Raw genomic sequence first — 23,934 nt, forward strand, 5'->3', positions numbered from 1 at the left:
GACATCTGCAGTCCAGGTTTCTCCTGATGACTCCATCTTTCCTCTTTACTTCTTTGGGTTCCTTCTTGGTCTTCCATTTCATTCTTTACAATCATCTTGAAGAGTTCAGTCATTCAAAATCCTGGATCTCACTATCAGCCATGATATTTCTTGGGCAAACCACATTTCAAAATTGGCCTCCAAAGCCAGCTGATGACTGGGTATCCTTTGTTGTACAAAGTCCTTCCTTGGCACAGCTGAATTATCTACCTCCAAGGCCTTCATCCACAGCTTGATGGAGGACTGCTCTCCCCTCTGGGCTGTCTCTCCTGCCTTGCATCTTACTCAGCTTGATGCCATAGAAACCAAGGCCTTCAAGATCATTGGGATCTCCTGCTATGTCAAACAGACAAAGATTACAAACAGACAAACAAATGTGGTTTTACCGTGTGAGACATAATCTGCGGTGATGCTCACCATAACAGTCAGGAGATGCGTCTGATGTATAAACGCCGAATGTGGGCATCATTGGTTTGATACTCGTCACACTCTACATATTATGCTCGTCACACTCTACATGTTTCGATGGGTATATATTTATATATATATATATATATATTTATATATATATATATATATATATATATATATATATATATATATATATATATATATATATATATATATATATGTGTGTATATTATATACATACATGTAGAAAGCGATTTTTTTTTTTTAACTGCTGATAAAATTTGAACCCTTCTTCCACCCTCTTTGCATCCATATTCAGGAACACAAGCCCTGCAAGAACCAGCCCTGTGCAGATGCAATGGTGACAACACCATGGGGTCAATGGATGACTGAGAATAGCTTATTCCAACAGCGTTGGCGTCACACTTGCTTGGCTGAACGCCTGAATTCTGGCTCCCTCAAACTAGGGCCGAGGCAGGTGGAGATGCGATTTTGCTCTGACAAGACACCTGATGCCACGTGCCCACCAAATACCGGTGGGTTTTCTTTATTCTCATTTGTTGCATTGAACTTTTTCATTCATTGAAGTCTAATGATATTATCGAACAAGTAACATTGTTCACTTTCAATAATTTTAACATTTCGTTTGTTTGTTTTTACTTCTCTGATTACAAAAAAAAATCAAAATTATAATCTGAAAAACACAAAACTTTATAAAACATCATAAGTTGGCCACACCTCGAAACTAAAACGTCAGGTTTCTCTTTTGAATGACTAAACTGCTTGCCTGTTCTCCATGAATTCCAATCTTTCGTCCAAAGTCACACACTCAAACTGAGTAAGTGGTTTAAATGTAAATATTGATGAGTGTGTTGGTCACAAGAATACCATTTGTGCATTTTCTAAAGCAAACAGATGTGCTTGTGCAGATATCGCATGTAGGACAAGGACAAAAGGAAACATCTGTGTCCTTTTTCGTGCATCGCGAGGCCATCAGTAGGTCACATTAGAGGAGGTCCATTCTCTTCACCGAGTATCAGGACATTCACGACAAGCCATTAGTATTTCCGTGGCTAAGAACCAATCCTGGGCAGATCATCACTCAATCGCAGCGTATGGAACTTTCTGATGTACATCCATAGGAATCAAACCCCACCAGTGAGGCCATGTAACAAGACTTTACCCGCTCCACCACAAGCCATTCATTCCCTTTTCCGTGTGTTCAAAATATATCGACACAGGAAATGGAAATTTAAACCTGGATCCCAGCATCATAAGTTACACACTTGGATACGAACATCAAACACACCATGATAAAACATTTGATTCTTTCTCATGCGTCACACTCATGGGCATTGAATGTGACAGAAAATGGAAAGTCAGCTTGGTCTTATGATAATTACCATATGCCAGCAGCTCTCGAATAGATTCATTCAAGTGTTTCGCATAAAATTTTCGTGCTTTTCAAATCAAGATTTGTGTGGCAATTGCATATGATCACATTCTTTTTGTGATGTCTTATACAGTACAGGGGTGGAGACCGAATAGAATACCATATTTTTAGCTTATCTGAAATTTAAACTTGAGATTAGGTATTGTCATCTTCTTATTGTCATCTTCCATCTGTCCGTCCATCTCCTATTTTGACTTCTCCGCCCAAACCGCTCGGCCGATCCGGCTGACATTTAGTGGGAACGTTCCACTCCTGACTGCTAACAGGAATTGCAAAGCTCGTTCTGGTCACATGACTTTAAGTAGGTCAAAATGGCCGACTTAGTAGATTTCATTAAAAAATCTTCTTCTCCAGACCCACCAGTCAGAATGCTGCCAAATTGGGGTTGCAACATTAGGACAGAGTCCTGATGTTAAATTGTGGAGGCCATGCCGATCACGTGACCAGAAGTGTGTCAAAATGGCTGACAGTCAATTTTCCCCTCCATTCCCTCCCTTACCTTAAACAGCCACACAGCTGACACTGCATGTGAAAAGGCTGAATGCCTAAACTCTGTGTTTGCTTCTAAATCTTGTGTCCCAAACCCATCGCTTTCTGGACCCACCTTACCCAGTCACAACCAGCTGTTCCTGGACTCTGAGTCCTTTTCTTCTGACAAGGTGGAGATTTTTCTGTCGAACCTCGACTCTGATTCTGTAAACAGTCCAGACAGCATCAGACCACATGTCATAAAAACCTGCTCTGCTGCTCTTTCTCACCCTCTCTCTGTTCTATTCATCTTCTCATTTGCTCAAGGTCATTTGCCATCTGCTTGGAAATCAGCAAACATTATCCATCCATCCATTGGGACCATACACTGTGCAGAGTGTTGGTGCCGTCTAAGCAGTCTCCTGGGCCACTGGGCACAATCCTGGATGGGTCGCCACTCTGACGCAGGATACCAGCAAGCTGGTACTCATTTTTGCAGACATAAGAAGGTTGACAGGCTGAGTCAACCCCACCTGGTGTTAATTCATCAGCCAAGCAGGATTTGAACTCATGACACTGGAATCCCAAGCCCACCACTCTAGCCATTAAGCCAACACCAAGCATGCAACATTATAACTTTGCATAAAGAGATGCAAAAACAGATCCCTGCAACTACAGACCAATGAGCCTTCTCCCAATAATCAGCAAGGTTTTGGAATCCATCATTGCTTCTGACAATAAATCCTTCCTCTTCTCCAATGGCCGAATTTCTGATCATCAATTTGGTTTCAGACCAGGTTAGGTCACTCTACCCTGGACTTGCTACTCCTGCTTTCCCAACAATGAATGGAGGTACACAATGCCACACATGAGATCAAAGCCATCTACCGAGACATATCGCATAGTTTTCATACAGACTGACACCCTGCATTGCTCACCAAACTCTCTTCCTATGGTATCCAAGGCAATCTTCATACCAAGGTATCCAAGGTATCCAAGGCTCACAAACTTCCTCTCCTGCCACAGTAAACGTATGGCCCTACATGGAGTTCCCTCATCTCTTCCTGTCCAGGCTAGAGTTCCTCAAGGCAATGTTCTGGGTTCTGTGCTTTTTCTGGTTTTCATCAGTGATCTCTCCCACTCTCTGGAAAATGCCCTTTATCTCTTGGCTGATGACTCCACCCTCTGTCGTATTATCTCATCCCTCAGATCGGCAAGGAGCAGCCTCTTCACTCTGCAGATCTGGATAAAATCACAAGCTGGTCCAACATTTGGAACACGTCTTTCAATTCTGACAAATCTCACAAACTCACTATGTCTCTCCGGAAGGACCATCTGGTAACCTCCCCCCCCCCCCAATCTACTTTCTCAACAATCATCTTCAAGAAGTCCTTTCATTCAAGCTTTTGGGTCTCACTATCTGCCATGAACCTTCCGAGGAAAGCCACATTTCCAACCTGGCCTCCAACCTGGCCTGGGCATCCTCCCACTTCCAAAGTCCATCCTTGGCAACCTTTGTCCCCAAACATAAACAAAGCTTTCATTGACAGTTTGATGGAGTGCTTCTCTCCCCTCTGGGCTGGTGTTCCCACCTCTCACCTTTCTCGGATTTATGCTGTGGAAATCATTGGTATCTCCCATGATGAGGCTGAGTCTTTGGGTCTCTCACTTTCTCATCACAGGCCGATCGGTGGTCTTTCTGTCTTCTACCATCTCCTCTCCGACCTCTGATTGCGATCTGTCACCTCCCCCACCCGCTCCCCCCATCTTTCCACAGGCTGCTCAAGGTCCGCCAGCAACCCTCTTCTGGTAAAACTACCAAAATCAAGAATCACTGCTCACCTTCACTCTTTCATTCCTCTTTTTCCCACCTTTGGAACAAACTTCCACACGCTCTTCAATCCCACTCTTCCCTCCAGGTCTTCAAAACAGCTGTTCACCACCATTTCTTATCTTCCCCCATCTAAAACCACGATATTTTCTACCCCTGTTAATTCACCCCAAACCCACCTCCTTCAAATTCCCTGCTTTCCTTCCTTAAAGTCCCTGTCGTGTAAGGACCTGAAAGTCCTTGTGGTGTCCATATTGTTTACCCCATATACCCCACCTCATCCCTCTTCCTTCCACAGATCTCCTATTGTCTGTGTTTCCCACTGTTTTGTCCTTCCATCTCCCACCCCTCTTGTCTCTTGCTCCCCTTATTATGTGTGCTGTGTGTTGGCTCTTATCCGAGCCTCGACATTGTATATAAAAAAATAAAATAAAATAATCTGGGAAAATTGTGCCAATTCTTCCAAAATCTTCTTTTTCAGACCCAGCAGTCAGAATGCTACAAAATTTGGATTACAACATTAGGCCAGGGTCGGGATATTGAATTGCGGTAATCATGCTGATCATATGACCGGAAGTGTGTCAAAATGTCAGTTACGCAAATTCCTTCCAAAATCTTCTTCTCTCGACCCACCATTCAGAATGCTCCCAAATTTGGTTTACAACATTTGACTCGGGTCGGGATGTTAATTATATTGCTGAAGTCATGCCAATCACGTGACTGAAAGTGTGTCAAAATGGCCGGCTTTGTCAAATTTTTGGAAAATAGCATAAATTCCGTTAAAAACCTTCTTCTCCAGACCCACCAGTCAGAATGCTACCACATTTGGGTTATGTCATTTGTGCAGGGCCCAGATAAGCTTCAGGTCGAGTGGTCCTATTTTTAGATCCTCGTAGAGGATCTCTAAGTCTTACTCACGTTGTTGTTCTTGTGGACTTTTTTGTTTCACAGCCTACAGTTTTCTTCGAAACTTCCTGAAACTTGGCATATATATGTAAAAATACTCTGCGCAGACAGTAACCATCTCCGATTTTGAAAATTCCTCCGAGAAAAAAAAGTTGTGACGTCAAAATATCTCCGCTAATGGAAATCGCCAAAAAAATATCTCCGAAACTCGGCAAGCTTTTTGAATTCTGTCTGCGGGAATCGAACAGGGCATTAGCAGAGATGAATTACCGCAATATGATGCATCACTGTGACGTCATATCAATTTTTATGACGTCATTCCTGTTTTTTGACATTTTTTGTTTCACAACCCAGAGTTTTCATCGGATCTTCGTGAAACTTGCCATGTATATGCAGAAAGCCCACGCGCAGGCAGTAATCATCTCCAATTTTGGAAATTCTTCCGAGAAAAAAAAGTTGATGTCATAATATCGCCGCTAATGGAAATCGCCTTTACCATTATCTCCGAAACTCGGCAAGCTGTTTGAATTTTTTTTGCGGGAATCAAGCCGGGCATTCGCACAGATAATTTATCGCAAACCTCATACATCACAATGACGTCATATTCGTTTTTATGACGTCATGAAGAGGACGAGGATCTTGGCTCATTCGAGTTTGTTAGACATACATTTCAGGTTTGTTGAGAATTTTTATTTTAATATATAAAAAAATGTGGTCGAGGCTCATACATGAGTTAGGACACAGAACAGACTAGGACACAGCATAACAAAGGGAACAGCAGGAGAAAGAGGAAGCGTCAATGGCAGGGCAGAGTGATAAGGTGGACGGAGACAGACAAACAAGGGATGCAGGCAATGATGTGGACAACTTGTGGACAAGATGGATACATAAACAAAATTTTAGGAGGGATGAGGGTGGTTTAACGAGTTGTTTTTTTTTCTGTTTAGTATTTAAAAAAAGAATCAATCTGGTTATGGATCATTGATTAATCATTGATTAAGGTCTTGTGTGTGGATTTAACCATACGTGGGATGTTTTTTTTGTATACATGACCGTGGCATACGGATGAGTGAGAGCAGAATGGAAGGGAACAAAATGGAAAAGGGGAAAACCAACAGGAGAGTATGGGAGAGAGAGAGAGAGAGAGAGAGAGAGAGAGAGAGAGAGAGAGAGAGAGAGAGAGAGAGAGAGAGAGAGAGAGAGAGAGAGAGAGAGAGAGAGAGAGAGAGAGAGAGAGAGAGAGAGAGAGAGACAGACAGACAGACAGACAGAGAGAGACAGACACATCAAGGGGAGGAAGAGAAGGATCAGCATGAGGGGAGGGGGTATGGGGAGGTAGTGTGAGGGGAGGGTATAGGATGGCAGCATGAGGGGAGGGTGGGTATAGGGAGGCAGCGCAAGGAGAGGGGGTATGGGGAGGCAGCACGAGGGGGGGAGGGTATTGGGATGCAACGTGAGTGGATGGGGGGGGGAGGGTATTTGGAGGCAGCTTGAGGGAAGGGGAGGATATGGGGAGATAGCATGTGGGGAATGCCTGGTGTTGGCTTAATGGTTCTGGTGGTGGGCTTGGGATCCAAGGATCCTGAGTTCAAATCCCACTTGGCTGTTGAATTAATACCAGATGGGTTGACTCAGCCTGTCATCCTTCCGAGGTCGGCAAAATGAGTGCCACCTTACTGGTATCCTGTGTCGGAGTGGCAACCCGTCCAGGATTGTGCCCAATAGCCAAGGACACTGCTTAAGCAGCACCAACGCTCTGCACAGAAGATGGTCACGATGGATGGATGGGAGAAGGATACATGGGGATGAACAATCTACACATAAGCTGAAGGAAACAGCAACAAGAGAAATGGAAAAATAAGGATGAAAGAGAGAAGGAACAAACCAACTGACAATGAACAACAAACAACCAAAAAGAGGTGTGGGGGGGGGGGTGGATGGGGAGAAATCATGACAACCTGGAAAAAGGGTGTGCTTGGGAATGGGGTCATTTGGGGTCATGAATATGGTTGGGGATGACCTGAGGTAGTGGTGGACAGTTGTCTGGAAGCACTGGAGGGAAGAATGGGACTAAACAGACTGGGAGAGTTGGTTCACAGGTGAAAGAAAAGAGGAACAAATGAATGGAGTTGAGCAGTGAGCCTGGATTTTGGGAGTTTATCAAGAAGAGGGTTACCAGCAGATCATATAAATCTTCCAGAAAACTGGGAGGGACACAGCCAAGAGAGGGCAGAGGGTGTAAAACTAACAAGCAGGTGGTAGAATACAGAGAGGTCACAAACCTGTCTGCAATGCGCAAGTTACAGGCATAGACACTCAGCTTAGTTGCGGGAGATCCCAATGGTTTTGAAGGCCTTGTTTTCCACAGCATCGAGAAGGGCAAGGTGTGAGGCAGGGGCACCATCCCAAAGGGGAGAGCAGTACTCCATCAAACTGTGAATAAAGGCCTTGTAGGTTGTCAAAAGTTCAGATTTGCCAAGGAAAGACTTTGCACATTGAAGGATGCCCAGTTATGGCTGGTTTTGGAGGCCATCTCAGAAATATGGTCTGCCAAAGAAAGTTCATGGCTGATTGTAAGGCCCAAATGTTTAAGTGCCTTAACATGTTCAAGGTTTGTTGAGGAAGTAGATCGGAGCGTTTGCCACATGGTCCGATTGAAGTGCCAGGGTGAATGTGTGGGATTTGTCAGGGTTGAAAGACATATTCCAAATGTTTGACTGGCTCCTGATTCTATCAAGGTCTGTTGAAGTTCTCTTGATGAGATATACACAATTGTCCACCAGGTATCCACCCTCTTCTCTGAGTTGTCTCGCTTGGGTTTGAATCTAGGCCCAGCTATAAGCTGCCATTGCAGATATTGTTTCAGGCAGAGTGAGGCCTCAATGTGTGTGCCATCCCTCAGATGGACATAAAACTGGGTGTCCCGTCGACTGGCAAGAGTTGGTGGCCGTTCAAGATCCCACGTTATCCTTTGCAAAGGGTAGGTTAGTTGTCTGCTGCCATTAGTTAATGGATGTAGGGTCCCACAGTTTATTTTGTGAAGTGTTGGCGAGTTATCGCCGGCACCCTGAACAAATGACAAATTCCTGCCCAAAGCACCTTCAGTCACACATCAAGCTTCATCAGCCAGTTCAAGAAAGTCTTGGGCTGTGAACATGTCCTGACAGACCCCACAACAAGGTGCCAACAATTGGGGCCACAAGTCACACTGGCAGTAGATCTACCTCGTTATATTCTTTCTTTTTTTTGGCATCTCTACAACCACACCAAGTTCCTCGTTGATAGAACATGTTGAACACCCTACATACTTTCCCCTATACTGTGCATGCAGCTCTGTCCTTGTTGCAACCGATTATATTTCCCTCTTTGAATCACTGATTCGACAGATTGCCTAACGAGGCATTGCTATAAGTGTAGTGGAAAGGAAGCTTTTAAGAGGATGGTTTCCATTTCCTCAGATTGCTGACAAGTCAATTGCCCTCTTCTTGCCATCATTCTTCTGACCAGCCTTTCTGTCCTCGTCTATCTTTGCTTATCTTTTTTTTTCCACCTGTTCCTCACCTTCAAGTTTTGATACATTTCTTCCATCAAGGGCAACGCCTCATGCCTTGCAATACATCGGGGAGCTCCAAAGATTCAACTTTCCTTCACGGATTCAATTGTCCTCATCATGATGGGCTTTGATCAGCAGCATAATTTCACCTGTGCTGCTCTTCAATCTGTGCCGTCTTTTGCCTCTGATTTGCTGTCGAGGCTTTTGAAAGCAAAATGTGAGATGGGGAAAAGTACCGAAAGTACACTCTTCGTGAAGAATAGGCGAGTTATCAATGGTGAACTTGCCTGTGAGATATCTGGGAAGGGTTTGATTCCCCATAAATAAAATCTTTCCAGAGGCTGACAGATTGATGTTTTGCAGGCAGGGTATTACATCACAAAAAGTGACCTCCCTTGGATGAATTACAAGCCGGGTGTCCATTCTGCTTGCATTAGTTCATGGTCATTAGAGATCCCATGATATCTTTCATGAAGATTTGGCAGGTCATTGCGGCCACCCTGATCAAATTACACATTCCTGCCCAAATTGGCTTCAGTTGAATGAAAGGCATGGCCAAATGGTTCATAAAAAACTTTGACCAAAAACTTTCTTCAGCTGACCACACAAGGTGGGAATAATTTGGGCCATTGTCGGAGTAGTAGTAGTCATTGTAGTGGCTGCAGTGGTAGAAGAAGATTATCAGTGATTTGAAGAGTCAACTGCAGTTTTCTAATTTTATGACATCATTGGAGTCAAATCTGTTTTGTGTAGTTTTTGCGGCAGATGACCCTTGTTGCTTCCGGGTCGTGCAGTAAGTGCTGTGATGGGACTCAATCTGTGCTGCCTCATTAAGTTTGGGGGATATATCTATATATATATATATATATATGTATGTATGTATGTTCCCGAAATACAGCCAAAATGGTACACGATAGTGCAAAAATTTTTGGCCCACCTGACTAGCCATTCACCTGCGGTGTGCAGTATCAAGTTTCGTTCAAATCGGGCAATGAAAAAAATTATTTAAAAAATAAATTCCCAATTCAATAAAGTTTTGGTTTGATGCTCCATAAAGCGGAAGGACAAACCATGGAGAATGTGTTGATACACCTCAAGAAACCGGTTGGCCAAACGATGACTCCTGAGGGAAAAGCTCAAATTTTCTTCAAGTTAAAGTTTGACCACTAAATAATATTAAAATTTTGTGTCTTTTGTTTTCATCAACCGCTGTCGCAACGGGAAACCAACGGGTTCACGGGTAATCGAGATAATATATATTTATACATATATGTGCATTTATATATTTTCTTCTTCTCCTTTCGGCTACTCCCGTTAGGGGTCGCCACAGCGGATCATCCGTATGATCTACATAGTGATTTGGCACATGTTTTACGCCGGATGCCCTTCCTGACACAACCCTGGTCGCCTCTTACGACACAGGGATATGGTACACCTATCTTAACAGGGGTATACACCGGCCCAGTATACTGTTACTCATTTCGCCGACCTCGGAAGGATGACAGGCTGAGTCAACCCCCTGGTGTATTAATTCAGTGGCCCAACGGGGCTTGAACTCAGGACCTTTTGGATCCCAAGCCACTGCCCTAACCACTGTGCCAACACACCAGGCTTATATATGTACATTTATATATATACATATATATATATATATATATGTATATTTATACATATGCATATACATATATATGTATATTTATACATATGCATATACATATATATGTACATAAATAAATATCAATATATATATATATATATCAATATATATATCAATATATATATATATATATATATATATATATATATATATATATATATATATATATATATATATATATATATATATATATAAAAATATATATGTACACACACGTACTGTAAAATCCTCTATACCACTGTTCTTCATTGCACGGTCTGCAAGCCACTGACGGCCCCTGGTGGCCTGACGTCTGGCCGATAACATACAAATGCAAAAACACCCCATCATAATCCACTCTAAATGCGATCAAATTGACACAATGGTTTCAAATGAGAGTTCCACCGCGAAGCAAAAAACTAACATAACTACATCAGGATATGTTTGCAGTGTTCAAATAATGATGTTTGCAGCCCAGTTAAACACAGCAAAGAAGAGTACGTGGGGGCGGGGCCTAATAGCAGCCATTATGGAGTCCTGCCGGTGGTGTAGTGGCTCTCACACTGATGCCTTATCGGCAAAGGTGGCCCCCCTCTAATGTATATTGAAGATCACTGCTGTAGATGTACATAAAAGGTGGATTGGTTTTTGGCCTAGATATTGTATATGTCTGTGCCGACAGACTGCCTTTGCCCCATTGGTTCGACAGCTTGCCAGACTCTGCCCACAATTTAAATCATGCGCCGTCATTTTGTGAAGATGCACAGGGAAGACACAAATTTGTGAAAAGGCCTTCGATCTGGGTGTTGGTCGACCATGGCTGGACCAGCGTGCCTTCACTTCGGACAACTCTGTCAAGAGCCCACCACCCTCTGCTCAAGCTGCGGTACACCGAGGGATGGGCTTGGAGGAATGCAATGCATGAATTACCCTGTAAACAGGACGAGAATCACTTGACCACAGGTGATGCTCTATCCCCTCATCGATTCCTCGCATATTGGCCTCCTTGTCCTCCCTCAGCACACATGCAGTTTTATGCCTCAACTTGTTAAACAGCTCAGCTCTGCCATTCAGCCTGCCCTGCGACTCAGATCAATGGTGTCCAGTGTCCCTTGAGAGACAACCTTCTTCTTCGCCCTTCGGTGACTTCCAAGACATCCACCGGCAACAAAGATGGTGGTCTTGAAGGCACTCTACAACTCTTCAGGATTTCAAAAAGCATCCAGATCCCCCATCCAGACCCCCCAAACAGCCTGTTCGCAAACTCCTCAGCTCTCCTCTCATCCTTGAGCTTACCAACATCCAGCATCGGCTGTGATGGTAACATTCTCCTGGATTTAAGTTGCAACTTCAGAGTTGCTACAACAAGCCAGTGGTCGGTATTGAGGAACTGAGCACTCTGGTGGACCCTGCAGTTCTGGATCATCCTCCAATGACCATCAATGAGCACATGGTCAACCTCCTTTGCCACACTGCCGGCGTTGGGATACCAAGTCCAGCGATGAGCTTGTGGGCACTGAAACCATGAACCAGCCACCCTAAGTCAATGACTTCTTGCAAAGTCAAGGAACTTGTGCTATTCTGGTTCACAGTTCCAGACCCATGGGGACCAACACACATCTCAAAGCCATCCCTATCAGTTGCAGTCAATGCAGTGAAATCCCCCAAGACTAGAAGTGTATCTCGCCTGGGGCAATGATCAACCACAGACACGAGCGTGGCGTAGAATGCGTCCTTCATGGTGAGATCACTCGCCTCAGTCGGAGCATGGAGAGGGACCAGGGAAACGACTCCCATGGAGTGACAAATCGAGCTTTGCCTCACAATATGCTCGTTGACTGGTGTTACCTTATTTATCATTGGAGTCAGCTTAATGGACACAGGTATTGCAATGCCTTGGGCATGCTAATCATCAGAGTGACCAGAAAAATCGTAGGTGCAACCACCCGCCATGATCTCACCACTATCCGGTCTCCGAACTTTAGAGTGCCGCAATTCCGATGTTGAAGCGCTTGAGCTCAGTTGATAGCAGAGACAGGTGATCATCCTTTCTTCAGGATAGGACATTCCAGCCACCCACTCAAATGGACTGCCACAAGTTAACCCAAGGAGACCGCCGTCTAATGGGCGACACATGAGCACTACTCTGCCACACACCACTGCAATCTGACCCTGGATGTTTACCCCGTGCTTTTCCTCCTATCATCAAGGAATGTGGGTCCCGAAAGCTTTGCCCCAATCCCGTCATCCGGTGAGCTTCCCTGCGAAGAGCAGCAGCACAGAAGGTACTCCTGCGGAGTGGGTTTTCAGTTTTCTTTGCATATTTTTGTGTGTTTTACGGTGGCCGGAGGGAAAATCCTGCCAGCAACCTCCAAAAAAAACAAAAGAAACCCAAATGCAGGAGGACGTCCGAAGACACAGTTGGGCATTAGATGTGGATAGCCGTTGGCTCACGAGCTCCTCCACCCTTTGACTGACTGACTGATATTAAAGATTGGTGCCTTCCACGTGACGCAGAAAGCTGAAATTTTGCGTGCTGATGAACATCAAGCCGCCACACTGGGAAACATCAGAAAATCGCCAGACAACATCCACAAATGAAAATATAAATAAATGAAAAAAAAATGAAAAAAATGCAGGTGAGTGACCCGAGACAATGGGGAAGCACGGTAATTTTATGCGCTGATGGACACCGAAGCTGGTACATCAGGAAAAATCACAGAACTGTAACAAAGCATCCGCAAATGAAAATATAAATAAATAAACCAATGTCACCCGCAGGGTGACCCGTATCTTGCCAAAAGGTGACCACGTGTGACTTCTTTAAGGTCACACTGAGGTGAACAGAGCTCCTATCCACCAGGAGCGACTCCTTGAGGAATATCTGCCTAGGAGAGATTCCGATGAGAATCGTTCTACAGAGTAACCATGAAAAATATGCTTTTGCCTCATAACGTCACCAAATGACGTCATAATGTCTCAAGCTTGACATATCTAGAAAGCACTCAGAGGTGTTCAATTTGAGGTACTACATGATATGGTTCCTAAAACTTAAAAAAATTTGACCTTGGGGTCAAATATGTTTGACCTGAGGCGCTAACCATGAAGGTCAAGGCCAATCGCCACCAAAAATTAATCAGCTGAGTGCCAGACCATGAACTATATTCCCATGAAGTTTGAAGACAATCCGATCAAAATTACTCAAAAAATAAGGGTTTCGTCGACTCCCCTGATTTGCGACAAAGTGGCCTTGACCTTTGACCTTGACCTTCAAAATTTTATGCGCTGAAAGGGACCTCTGTAGGCCTCTGATATTCGAAGTCACAAAAATTTCCGATGATAACTGTGCTCTGCAGAATTTTTTATACGTGATTACAGACAAACAAACAAACAAACAAAAAAAAACATACAAGCTGACTAACATATCTTGCAAAAACTTCGTCTTGGCAAGATAATAAATGAAAAAAAAAAAGAAAGGGAAAATGAGTCTATGAAAAATCAAATGCAGGTGAGCGACCCGAGACAATGGGGAAACACGGTTTGATTGCTACTCAATGTGTAAGCCCTGCTAGCCCATATGTATGTGTGTGTATATATATATATATATATATATATATATATATATATATATATATATATATATATATATATATATATATATATATATATATATATATATATATTTTTAATGTATTTTTATATATTTATATATATATATATATATAGATTTTTATATATTTTTATATTTATATATTTTTATATATATATTTATATATATATGACCATTTTTACAGCCATTTTTCCCTGCTGTGCAGGGGTTTGGCTTTTTGTGAGGCAATGTTTTATGGCCGGATGCCCTTCCTGACGCCAACCCTGGTCGCCTCTTACGACACACAGGGATATGGTACACCTATTCTAACCGGGGCATACACCGGGACCAGTACACTGGCACTCATTTCGCCGACCTCGGAAGGATGACAGGCTGAGTCAACCCCTGGTGTTAATTCAGCAGCCAACGGGACTTGAACTCAGGACACTGGGATCCCAAGCCGCCACCCTCACCACTAAGCCAACACCAGGCATATATATATATATATATATATATATATATATATATATATATATATATATATATGTATGTATATATATATATGTATGTATATATATGTATGTATATATATGTATGTATATATATATATATATATATATATATATTTATATATACATACATATACACACACACACACACACACATGCACCATTTTTTTTTTTTAAAAGAGGACGACCACATGCACAGATTTTGATCATACCAAGCTGTTATATATATATAATATATAAATATAATTCATAATTATATAGAAAATATAATTCAAGATCCAGAAATGATCGATAAATTGTATGTGCAGAAATTGTAGATGTTAAATTTGAAGCACGTTTATTTAAAATATTGATGAGATGTTTGATCCATGGACTGTGTGGGGGTTTGAATCCAAATGCACCCCACATGGATAATGCAAGTAAGTTTCCGAGGGAATATATAAATGAGACAGTAGCAAATGTAGATGGATATCCATGTAATATATAAAAAGAGCTCATCTTGGCGTGCCTGCATCCTTGTGTGCATCCATCTGGTCGTGTGTCCGTTCAGTGGGTGCTTCTAGTTCTATGGAAGAAGGGAAGATGCAACTTTTTTAATTTAAAATTGCATTGTGTATAATAGGAATGCAGTGCCATATAATAACTATTTTACTTTGAAGTGCAATGCACACATAAATGTTGACATTTGAACATCCATGACATCAGTGAAGTACATTTTCAAACGTGTCTGCAAATGTTACGACTGTGCTTTTGTTGTTGGTGTGAATCAGAATGAGCAAAATCAAGTCGTAATTCATGATGGAGTTGCAAATTATTTGGATGTGAGATATGTAAGTGCACCTGAATCAATGTGGAGACTTTTAGAAAACAAAATGATCGATCCCATGCAATTATTCGACTTGCAGTTCATTTACAACTACACTTATTAATTTATTTTGAACATGGACAGGAACAAGAAGCATTGGAATGAGGTGCAAAGAGGAAAACACAATTAACAGCATGGTCAGTGTTGAATTAAACCGATGAGGAGGCACGGCAATATTTGTTTGTGGAGATACCGTATCATTATGTGTTGAGTAAGAATGAATGGAAGAAAAAGCAACAAGGACAACACCACATCAAACCTCGTTCTATCTAAACATTATATATGAACCACTCTTGATCATCATCTGAAATATTTCTGTGACATGCTGCCTCTTTAAATGTCGGACAAAGTATTCCATTCACCATACGAATACCATCAAAACTTCTTGCACTTTAAACATTCAACAACATAAATCTCAAAAAAAACTCATCTCTACTCATCCATTGGGCTCACTGACTACATGTTCACTGAACACTGAATTTTCCCTACTTAATTTACATTGAGATGTCTGCTACTCATCCACGGACCATGCTACACTATAGATTCCAACCTTTACGATGAAATTCCTCCGTCTACCTCACAAACACAACAATATGATTGAGGATTGTCGAGGAAATTTTGATGAGACAGTGTCAATAAAGAAGGCTTTACACTTTACAGGGTATTGCGAAGATGCTCATGCCTGGTGTTGGCTTCATGGTTAGGGTGGTAGGCTTGGGATCCAAGGATCCTGAGTTCAATTCCCACTCAGCTGTTGAATTAATCCCAGGTGGGGTTGACTCTGCCTCTCATCCTTCCGAGATCGGCAAAATGAGTGCCAGCTTGCTGGTATCCTGTGTCAGAGTGGCGACCCATCCAGGATTGTGCCCAATAGCCAAGGAGACTGCTTAGGCAGCACCAACGCTCTGCACAGAGTATAGTCCCAATGGATGGATGGATGGATGGATGGAAAGGATGCTCATTATGCATGGATTAAAGTGTTCCACTTTCGATTTACTGGATCCAGGACCAGTTATCAATTATGAGCATCAATTTAATGAAATTCAAGAGGCAGACAAAGCGGAAGAGAGATTTCAAGGTTTAAATCAACAACAAAAAGATGCTTTTTAGAACATTGTAAATGCTTGGAAAATGAAGATGTTGAACAACGTTAGTATTTTTTTTGATGGACCAGGGAGATCAGGAAAAACTTTCTTATACAACACATTAACGAGCTGCAATGGCCTGAAAAGTATTCACCCCCACCAATAATGCCACATTACGATGAAATATAAATATATATATATATATATATATATATATATATGTATATATATATATATATATATATATATATATATATATATATATATATATATATATATATATATATATATATATGTATATATACCTTGTCGAGGCTCGTATGAGAGCGAATACACATCGCACAGCAAGGGGGGCATGAGACAAGAGGGGCAGGAGTGGAAAGGACAAAACAGTGGGGAACAGAGAGATTAGGAGATCTGTGGAAGGGAGAGGGATGGGGTGGGGAACACGGGGTGTACAAGATGGACATTACAGGGACTTTCAGGAAGGAAAGCAGGGAATTTGAAGGAGGTGGGCTTGGATGGATTATCGGGGGTAGAAAAGATCGAGGATTTGGATGGGGGATGTGGTGGTGGTGGTGAACAGCTGTTTTGAAGGCCTGGAGGGAAGAATGGGATTGTACAGAGTGAGGTAGTTTATTCCAAAGGCGGGGAAAAAAGAGGAATGAAAGAGTGAAGGTGAGCAGTGATTCGTGATTTTGGTAGTTTTATCAGAAAGGGGTTGTTGGTGGACCTTGAGCACCGTGCGGAAATATGGTGGGGACAAATCGCAGAGAGAGCAGGGGGGCGAGACCAGAGAGGAGAGAGAAGAAGACAGAAAGACTACCGACCTGCCTGCAGTGAGAGAGTGAGAGGTCCAAAGACTCAGCCTCACCGTGGGAGATGCCTTGGTTTCCACAGCGTGAAGCAGAGAAAGGTGAGAGGCAGGAGCACCAGCCCAGAGGGGAGAGCAGTACTCCATCAGGCTGTGGACGAATGCTTTTTACATGGTCAGGAGCGCAGGTGGGCCGAGGAAGGACTTTGCATGACAGAGGATTCCCAGTCGGCGACTGGCTTTGGAGGCCAGCTGGAAAATGTGGCTTTCCCAGGAAAGATCATGGCAGATATTGAGACCCAGAAGCTTTAATGAAAAGACTTCTTCCAGAGGATTGTTGAGAAAGTAGGGAGGAGGGGTTCTAAGCAGTCATTTTGGAGACGTCATGAGAGTGTGAGATTTGTCAGAGATAAAGACATGTTCTACGTATTGGACCAGTTTGTGATTTTATCCAGATCTGCAGAGAGTGAAGAGGCCTGATCTGAAGATCTGAAGAATGAAGAAGATCTGAAGAGAGTGAAGAGAGTGAAGAGGAAAAAAAGTATATATACTTTTTGTCAGGTCAGGTTCGATCTGTGACCTGCTACAGGTACCATGTAAACCTGTACTAACCTGTTCCATGGTCGGGTTGTCGGCGACTAAACCGTCTCCCCCACCAGGTTTTCTGGTGAGGAGGGTGTTTGGATATGGACACCCAGCAGGATTAAAAACAAAACCTGTCAAAGGGCGGAGGAGCTCCTTGTGAGCCAACGGCCATCCATATCTAGTGCCCAACTGTGTCTGCGGACGTCCTCCTGCAGTTGGGTTACTTCTTATTAGGAGGTTGGTGGCAGGATTTGCACTCCAGCCACCGTAAAACGCTTCATTCCGCAAAACGCAAAAACGCAAAAAAATCTGAAAACCCACTCCGTGGGAGTACTCTCCTGTGCAGCTTCCTTCGCAGGGCAGCTCACCGGATGATGGGATTGGGTCAGCCTTCGGGACCCCCAATCTTTGATAGGAGGGAAACCACGGGTAACATCCCTGGGTCAGATTGCGGGAGAGTGTGTCGGAGTGGTGCTGAGGTGTCGCCCACCAGACGGCGGTCTCCTTGGGTTAACCTGAGGCGGTCCCTTCGGGTGGGTGCCTGGAATGTCCTATCCCTAAGAGAGGATGATCACCTGTCTCTGTTATCATCTGAGCTCAAGCGTTTGGACATCGGGATTGCAGCTCTCTCTGAGGTTCGGAGACTGGATTGCGGCGAGATAATGGTGGGTGGTTACACCTACTATTGGTCTGGTCGCTCTGATGGTTACCATACCCTAAGGAGTTGCTGTAGCTGTGTCCAATAAGCTGACCCCAATGATAATTGAGGTAACACCGGTCAACGAGCGTATTATGAGATTAAGGATTCGTCACTCCTTAGGTGTCATTTCCCTGGTCTCTATTTATGCTCCGACTGAGGCGAGTGATCTTACCGTGAAGGACACATTCTACGCCACACTCGAGTCTGTGGTTGATCAGTGCCCCAGACGAGATACACTTCTAGTCTTGGGGGATTTCAATGCATCGACTGGAACTGATAGGGACGGTTATGAGGTGTGTGTTGGTCCCCATGGGTCAGGAACTATGAACCAGAATAGCACTAAGTTCCTTGACTTTGCAAGAAGTCATGGACTTAGGGTGGCTGGTTCATGGTTTCAGCGCCCGCAAGCTCATCGCTGGACTTGGTATTCCAACGCTGGCGGTGTGGCAAAGGAGATTGACCATGTCCTCATTGACGGTCGTTGGAGGATGATCCAGAACTGCAGGGTCTACCGGAGTGCTCAGTTCCTCAATACTGACCACAGGCTTGTTGTAGCAACTCTAAAGTTGCACCTTAAATCCTGGAGAATGGTACCATCCCAGCCTAGGCTGGATGTTGCCAAGCTCAGGGATGAGAGAGTAGCTGAGGAGTTTGCGAACAGGCTGAGTGGACACTTGGGGGGTCTGGGTGCTTTGGGGGGTCCTGAAGAGTTGTGGAGCACCTTCAAGACCACCGTCCTTGATGTTGCCGGTGGATGCCTTGGAGTTCACCGCAGGGCAAAGAAGAATTTTGTCTCTCAAGGGACACTGGATACCATTGACCAGAGTCGCAGGGCCAGGCTGAATGGCAGAGCTGAGCTGTTCAGGGAGCTGAGGCGTAAAACTGTACGTGCACTGAGGGTGGACAAGGAGGCCTATGTGCGAGGAATCTGTGAGGGGGTAGGGCATCACCTGTGGACAGGTGATTCTCGTCCCGCTTACAGGGGAATTCGCGCATTACGTTCATCCAAGCCCATCCCTCGGAGCACTGCAGTTCGAGCAGAGAGTGGTAGGCTCTTGACAGATGAGGCTGAAGTGAAGGGCCCGCTGGGCCGGTTACTTTGAGCGGTTGTACCAGGCTGATCCCCCAGCTGTCGAGTTGACGTCAAGGGTGTTACAATCCTCTGTTGCTGACCCTCGGAATCAACTGTGGTCCACCATCGCTTGTGGAAACACGGGCTGCGGTGAACCAGTTGGAAACGGGGCAAAGCTCCAGGGATCTGTGGCATCCATGCCGAACTTCTCAAGGCTGGTGGAAATGCTGCACTCGCTGCCGTTGCATGCAGTTTTGTGCTCTGCCTGGAACACAGGCATCATCCCAACTGACTGGAAGAGGGGCCTTGTTGTCCCTCTCTGGAAAGGGAAGGGTGATCGCCAAGACTGCAACAACTACCGAGGGGTGACGCTGTTTCCTCAGTGCCGGGCAAGGTCTTTGCTCGGATAATTCTTGATAGGGTTCGCCACCATCTGCTTGAGCACCAGCGTCCAGAGCAGTCAGGCTTTACACCAAAGAGGTCAACGATTGACCGTATCCTTGCACTGTCGTGTCCTCACCGAACGCAGACGAGAGTTTCGGCAGGGGCTGCTTGCAGCCTATGTTGATCTCTGTAAAGCGTTCGATTCAGTGAATCGGGATGTCCTCTGGAGGATTCTTGGTCTTCGTGGGGTGCCACCAAAACTGATCGATCTGATGTCTGAACTCTACTCTGGTACTGAGAGTGCTGTGAAGTGTGGTGGTACCATCTCTGACTTATTTCCAGTTGTTACTGGAGTTCGTCAGGGGTGTGTACTTCCCCCCACACTTTTCAGCACTTGTATGGACTGGATTTTTGGGAGGATGTCGGAGAGATCAAGTTGCGGTGCATCGTTTGGCAATGTCAAGATCTCGGACCTTGATTTTGCAGATGATGCAGTCATCTTTGCGGAGACTTTAGACATCCTCTTGGGGCCCTCGAGGTGCTGAATGAGGAGTCGGAGCCGTTGGGATTACGGATTTCTTGGGTCAAAACAAAGATCCAGGCTTTCGGTGACATCTTGGATGCTGCTGTCCTGTCTGTGTCTGTTTGTGGTGAGGATGTTGAGGTCGTGATAGATTCACTTACCTTGGCAGTGATATTCATGTCTCCGCAGGTTGTGAGCCGGAGGTCAATAGACGTCTGGGTCGGGCCTGGGGAGTCATGGATTCACTGGATCATGGGGTGTGGCGCTGCCGGTACCTGTGCGGGAGGACGAAAGTCCGAGTCTTCAGGTCCTTGGTACTTCCAGTCTTGCTCTATGGGTGCGAGACTTGGACTTTGACCAAGGATCTGAGACGGAGACTTAATTCCTTGGTACCAGGTGTCTTCGGAGAATCCTTGGCTATCGCTGGTCGGATTTTGTGTCCAACGAGCGGTTGCTGAGAGAGACTCGGATGAGATGTGGTACCTGCATAGTCCGTGAGCGTCAGCTGCGGCCAAGGACATGTGGCTCAAGCTTTTCCTGACGCTGATCCTGCTCACCAGATTCTCTCAGCGAGGGAGTCTCATGAGTGGAGGAGGCCAGTGGGCCGACCACGTGCCTCATGGTTGCAGCAGGTTGACCATCATCTCAAGGAGATGGGGATGGGCCTGGCATCTGCCTGGGGGATGGCCAGACGGAGGCCCCTGGAGTACCGGCGGAAAGTGGACGCAGCGACGCGCTGTTCTGGCACATGCTCCCATACCTGACCTGACCTGAAGAGGCCACTGCTTGCCTATCTGAGGGATGACAGATGGTACAGCAGATGATGGAGTCATCAGCAAAGAGATAAAGATTTTACAGAGTCAGAGAGATCATTGCTGAAAACCAGAAAAAGAACAGGCCCCAGAACACTGCTTTGAAGAACTTCAGCCTGGACAGGAAGAGGGGATGAAAGAACTCCATTAAGGGCCAGGGCCACAAAACCAATGGGACCACAAAACCCCAAAGACACCATCCCCACCTACAAAACCCCAAATGCCACTCCCTCCCTCGCTGCCATGTCAATCTACAGGACCTGTAATACAAGGTACTGGATATTTACCCTGATGTGGCCTGCGTACCCACTAATCATCAACACACACTCAACCAAAACACAAATCTTTATTTTCTACACATCTCATTTTAACCCTTTCCACCCAATCCACATCCTTGGCTCTCATGGCCACACTTGCCCGTCTCCCTTACCATTTCACCAACTCATCCGCATATCTCCAATAGCAAAGCATGTCGAATCCTGACAGTGGGGAAAGGCTAAATATAACACAAATGCAATCACCACTGAGGAGCCCGTTCAATACCAGTAGTACCTGCTGCAGACAATCTCCTCATGTAAAACATACCAATTAAACCCAGGACTCTCCAAACCGAGAGCCCATAAATCACAGTGGTCCATCTGTGGAAGGTTATCCTGGCCTCTCCAGGCCTTTCCCAAACACTCCATAACTTTCTACAGATGATCCGGTTGTTGTCCAGTGGGCTGCACTTATACCCGGTAAAGGTACTTTGACCCGTGTCCATAGCCCAGCACAGTATGGCAGGTTGCCACATGCTAGCTGTCCCAGAGCCTCAAGGAGAGGCTGCCAGGTCACATGCCTGGGCAGTCTCATCCTCAGGCCCTTACTGGCCCTCAGTGGTGACGCCACCAAGGCATGGCCCGCTACACCTTCCCCTCGTGGTCTTCACAGTGCACCATACCAGGCGCACAGGATAAACCACTCCGGACCCCAGAGGTCTCAACCCCCTCCAGAGTCTGGCGACCCCACCGGCCTGAGACACTCGCTCGGACGGTGCCTCGATGGACAAGGGATGCCACACTCTACCAGACTCCCCGTGGGGCCCGGGTCATACCACACCCATGGGCGAACCCCACGTCCAAATTCTGCCAGTTCAGCTAGCCAGCTTCCTGGCTCAACTCAATTCCCTAGGTGGGCAATTTCACACGAGGCCGGCCCCCTTAACCTTCCCTAGTCTCAATTCCGCAACTCGGGGACCAACTCCCACCAAGGCTGCTCCAAAAGAAATTCCCCAAATTTTAAATTTCTGGTCTCGCATTTCCAAACGCAGCTGCATATAATTACCCCGTTATTCCTATTTTGCCTTAAGCCCCTCTCTGCAGCCACTGCTGGCCCTGAGCCTCCCGCTCTTCTAACTTTTCTCCATTGTCATGAGGCACCAGCTGCTCACAACTCCACAGCTCCTACCTCTGCATTCGCAGTCCAAAAACATTTACATCCCAATCGGGGCTCCAACTGACAAAGGCTCACAGTGCCCTGTCTCTTCTCAATGACCTACCACTCAACTTTATCCTTCTTACCCACTGTCCAATGGTAAAAACACAATGGTAAAAAAACGCTGCCCTAAAACACACCCTGTGCCTGCGGGTCAACAACTCCGGGTGCCGAGTTGACCCAGACAGGATCCATCTCAGACACTCAGGGACCCGGCACAACCTCCGCCGACACCAGCTCACTCAGGATGATGGACGCTAGTCTTGTGGACGGTCTTTTTCCACTGGAACAGAGCGACATTCTCACTGGCATGATGCTCCTTCAGACCATTTTTAATTTTTCAAACATGTACCCATGGAATTTTCCTCCCCCCCCCAAAAGTTAAGCCAACTTGCCATTCCATCAATTAAGGTGCTTCCATTTCATTCTTTATTTCTTCCATTTTATTTTCAATCCTCACCCCTAAATCACTTTTCATCTCGTTTTTAATTCAGTATTTGCTTTATATTATTTGTCATTTTTCAACTCGTCTTTCTTTTTGTTCATTTGACCCTCCATTCATTCACCCTGTTCGCTCCTTTGCTCACACATTTCACTTTTCATTTCATTCATTTGTGCTCCCAATTGCGTTATTAATTGCTCACAAATGGCCTGGAATGGCATCGTGCCCGTTTCCTGGATAGATCGCTCATGAATAGAGGAGGTCCTTACTCGAGGCTCCTCCCTAATCCCAACCCCCAGCATGCTTCCCTCATCCTCGCTGCTTCCTCATGCAGCGATCTCCTGCACATCCACAATTTCGTGCAGCAGATTTATTCCTGCGCACGCTTAAATAATTAAAAAAAATAATTAATTAATTTGCAGTTAGTTCCCCAACGCTCTCTCGACACCAATTCACTTTAAATTTAGAAGATTTCGGGTTCTAAATCTCACTCCTGACACCAATTGTTGTGTCCACACTGATGAAGACCGATGCTGCACAGATGGACTGAACTCGCTTTGACTTCCTTGGACTGTGTTCAATTAATGGCGGCTTTGCATGTGCGTGGCTGTGAGGAGAAACAGGAGAACCTTAAGCTTTTATAAAACCAATGGGTTTATTCCCGAAACAAATAACAAGGGAAGTTTGACCGACGGAGGGATACGCCGATGGGTTGAGGTGGGGAAGAATGGGGGAACAAAGAATCGATAAAAAAAATAACTATTTACAATAACAATAAAACCTT

At 44.9% G+C, this 23,934-nt stretch overlaps 1 protein-coding gene across 1 annotated transcript in view; it reads left to right on the forward strand.

Moving 5' to 3' along the window:
• Nucleotides 1–23,934, forward strand: part of LOC147013677 (semaphorin-5A-like) — a 257,475-nt gene that overhangs the window by 145,089 nt on the left and 88,452 nt on the right. The window contains exon 18 of the mRNA XM_085851573.1: nucleotides 770–986. Coding sequence (XP_085707699.1) covers nucleotides 770–986 — 217 coding nt within the window. The remainder of the gene's footprint in view (nucleotides 1–769; nucleotides 987–23,934) is intronic.

The sequence above is a fragment of the Eptatretus burgeri genome, chromosome 13, assembly GCF_056783735.1.
Source record: "Eptatretus burgeri isolate ZD-2024b chromosome 13, Ebu_testis_v1, whole genome shotgun sequence".
Classification (NCBI taxonomy): domain Eukaryota; kingdom Metazoa; phylum Chordata; class Myxini; order Myxiniformes; family Myxinidae; genus Eptatretus; species Eptatretus burgeri.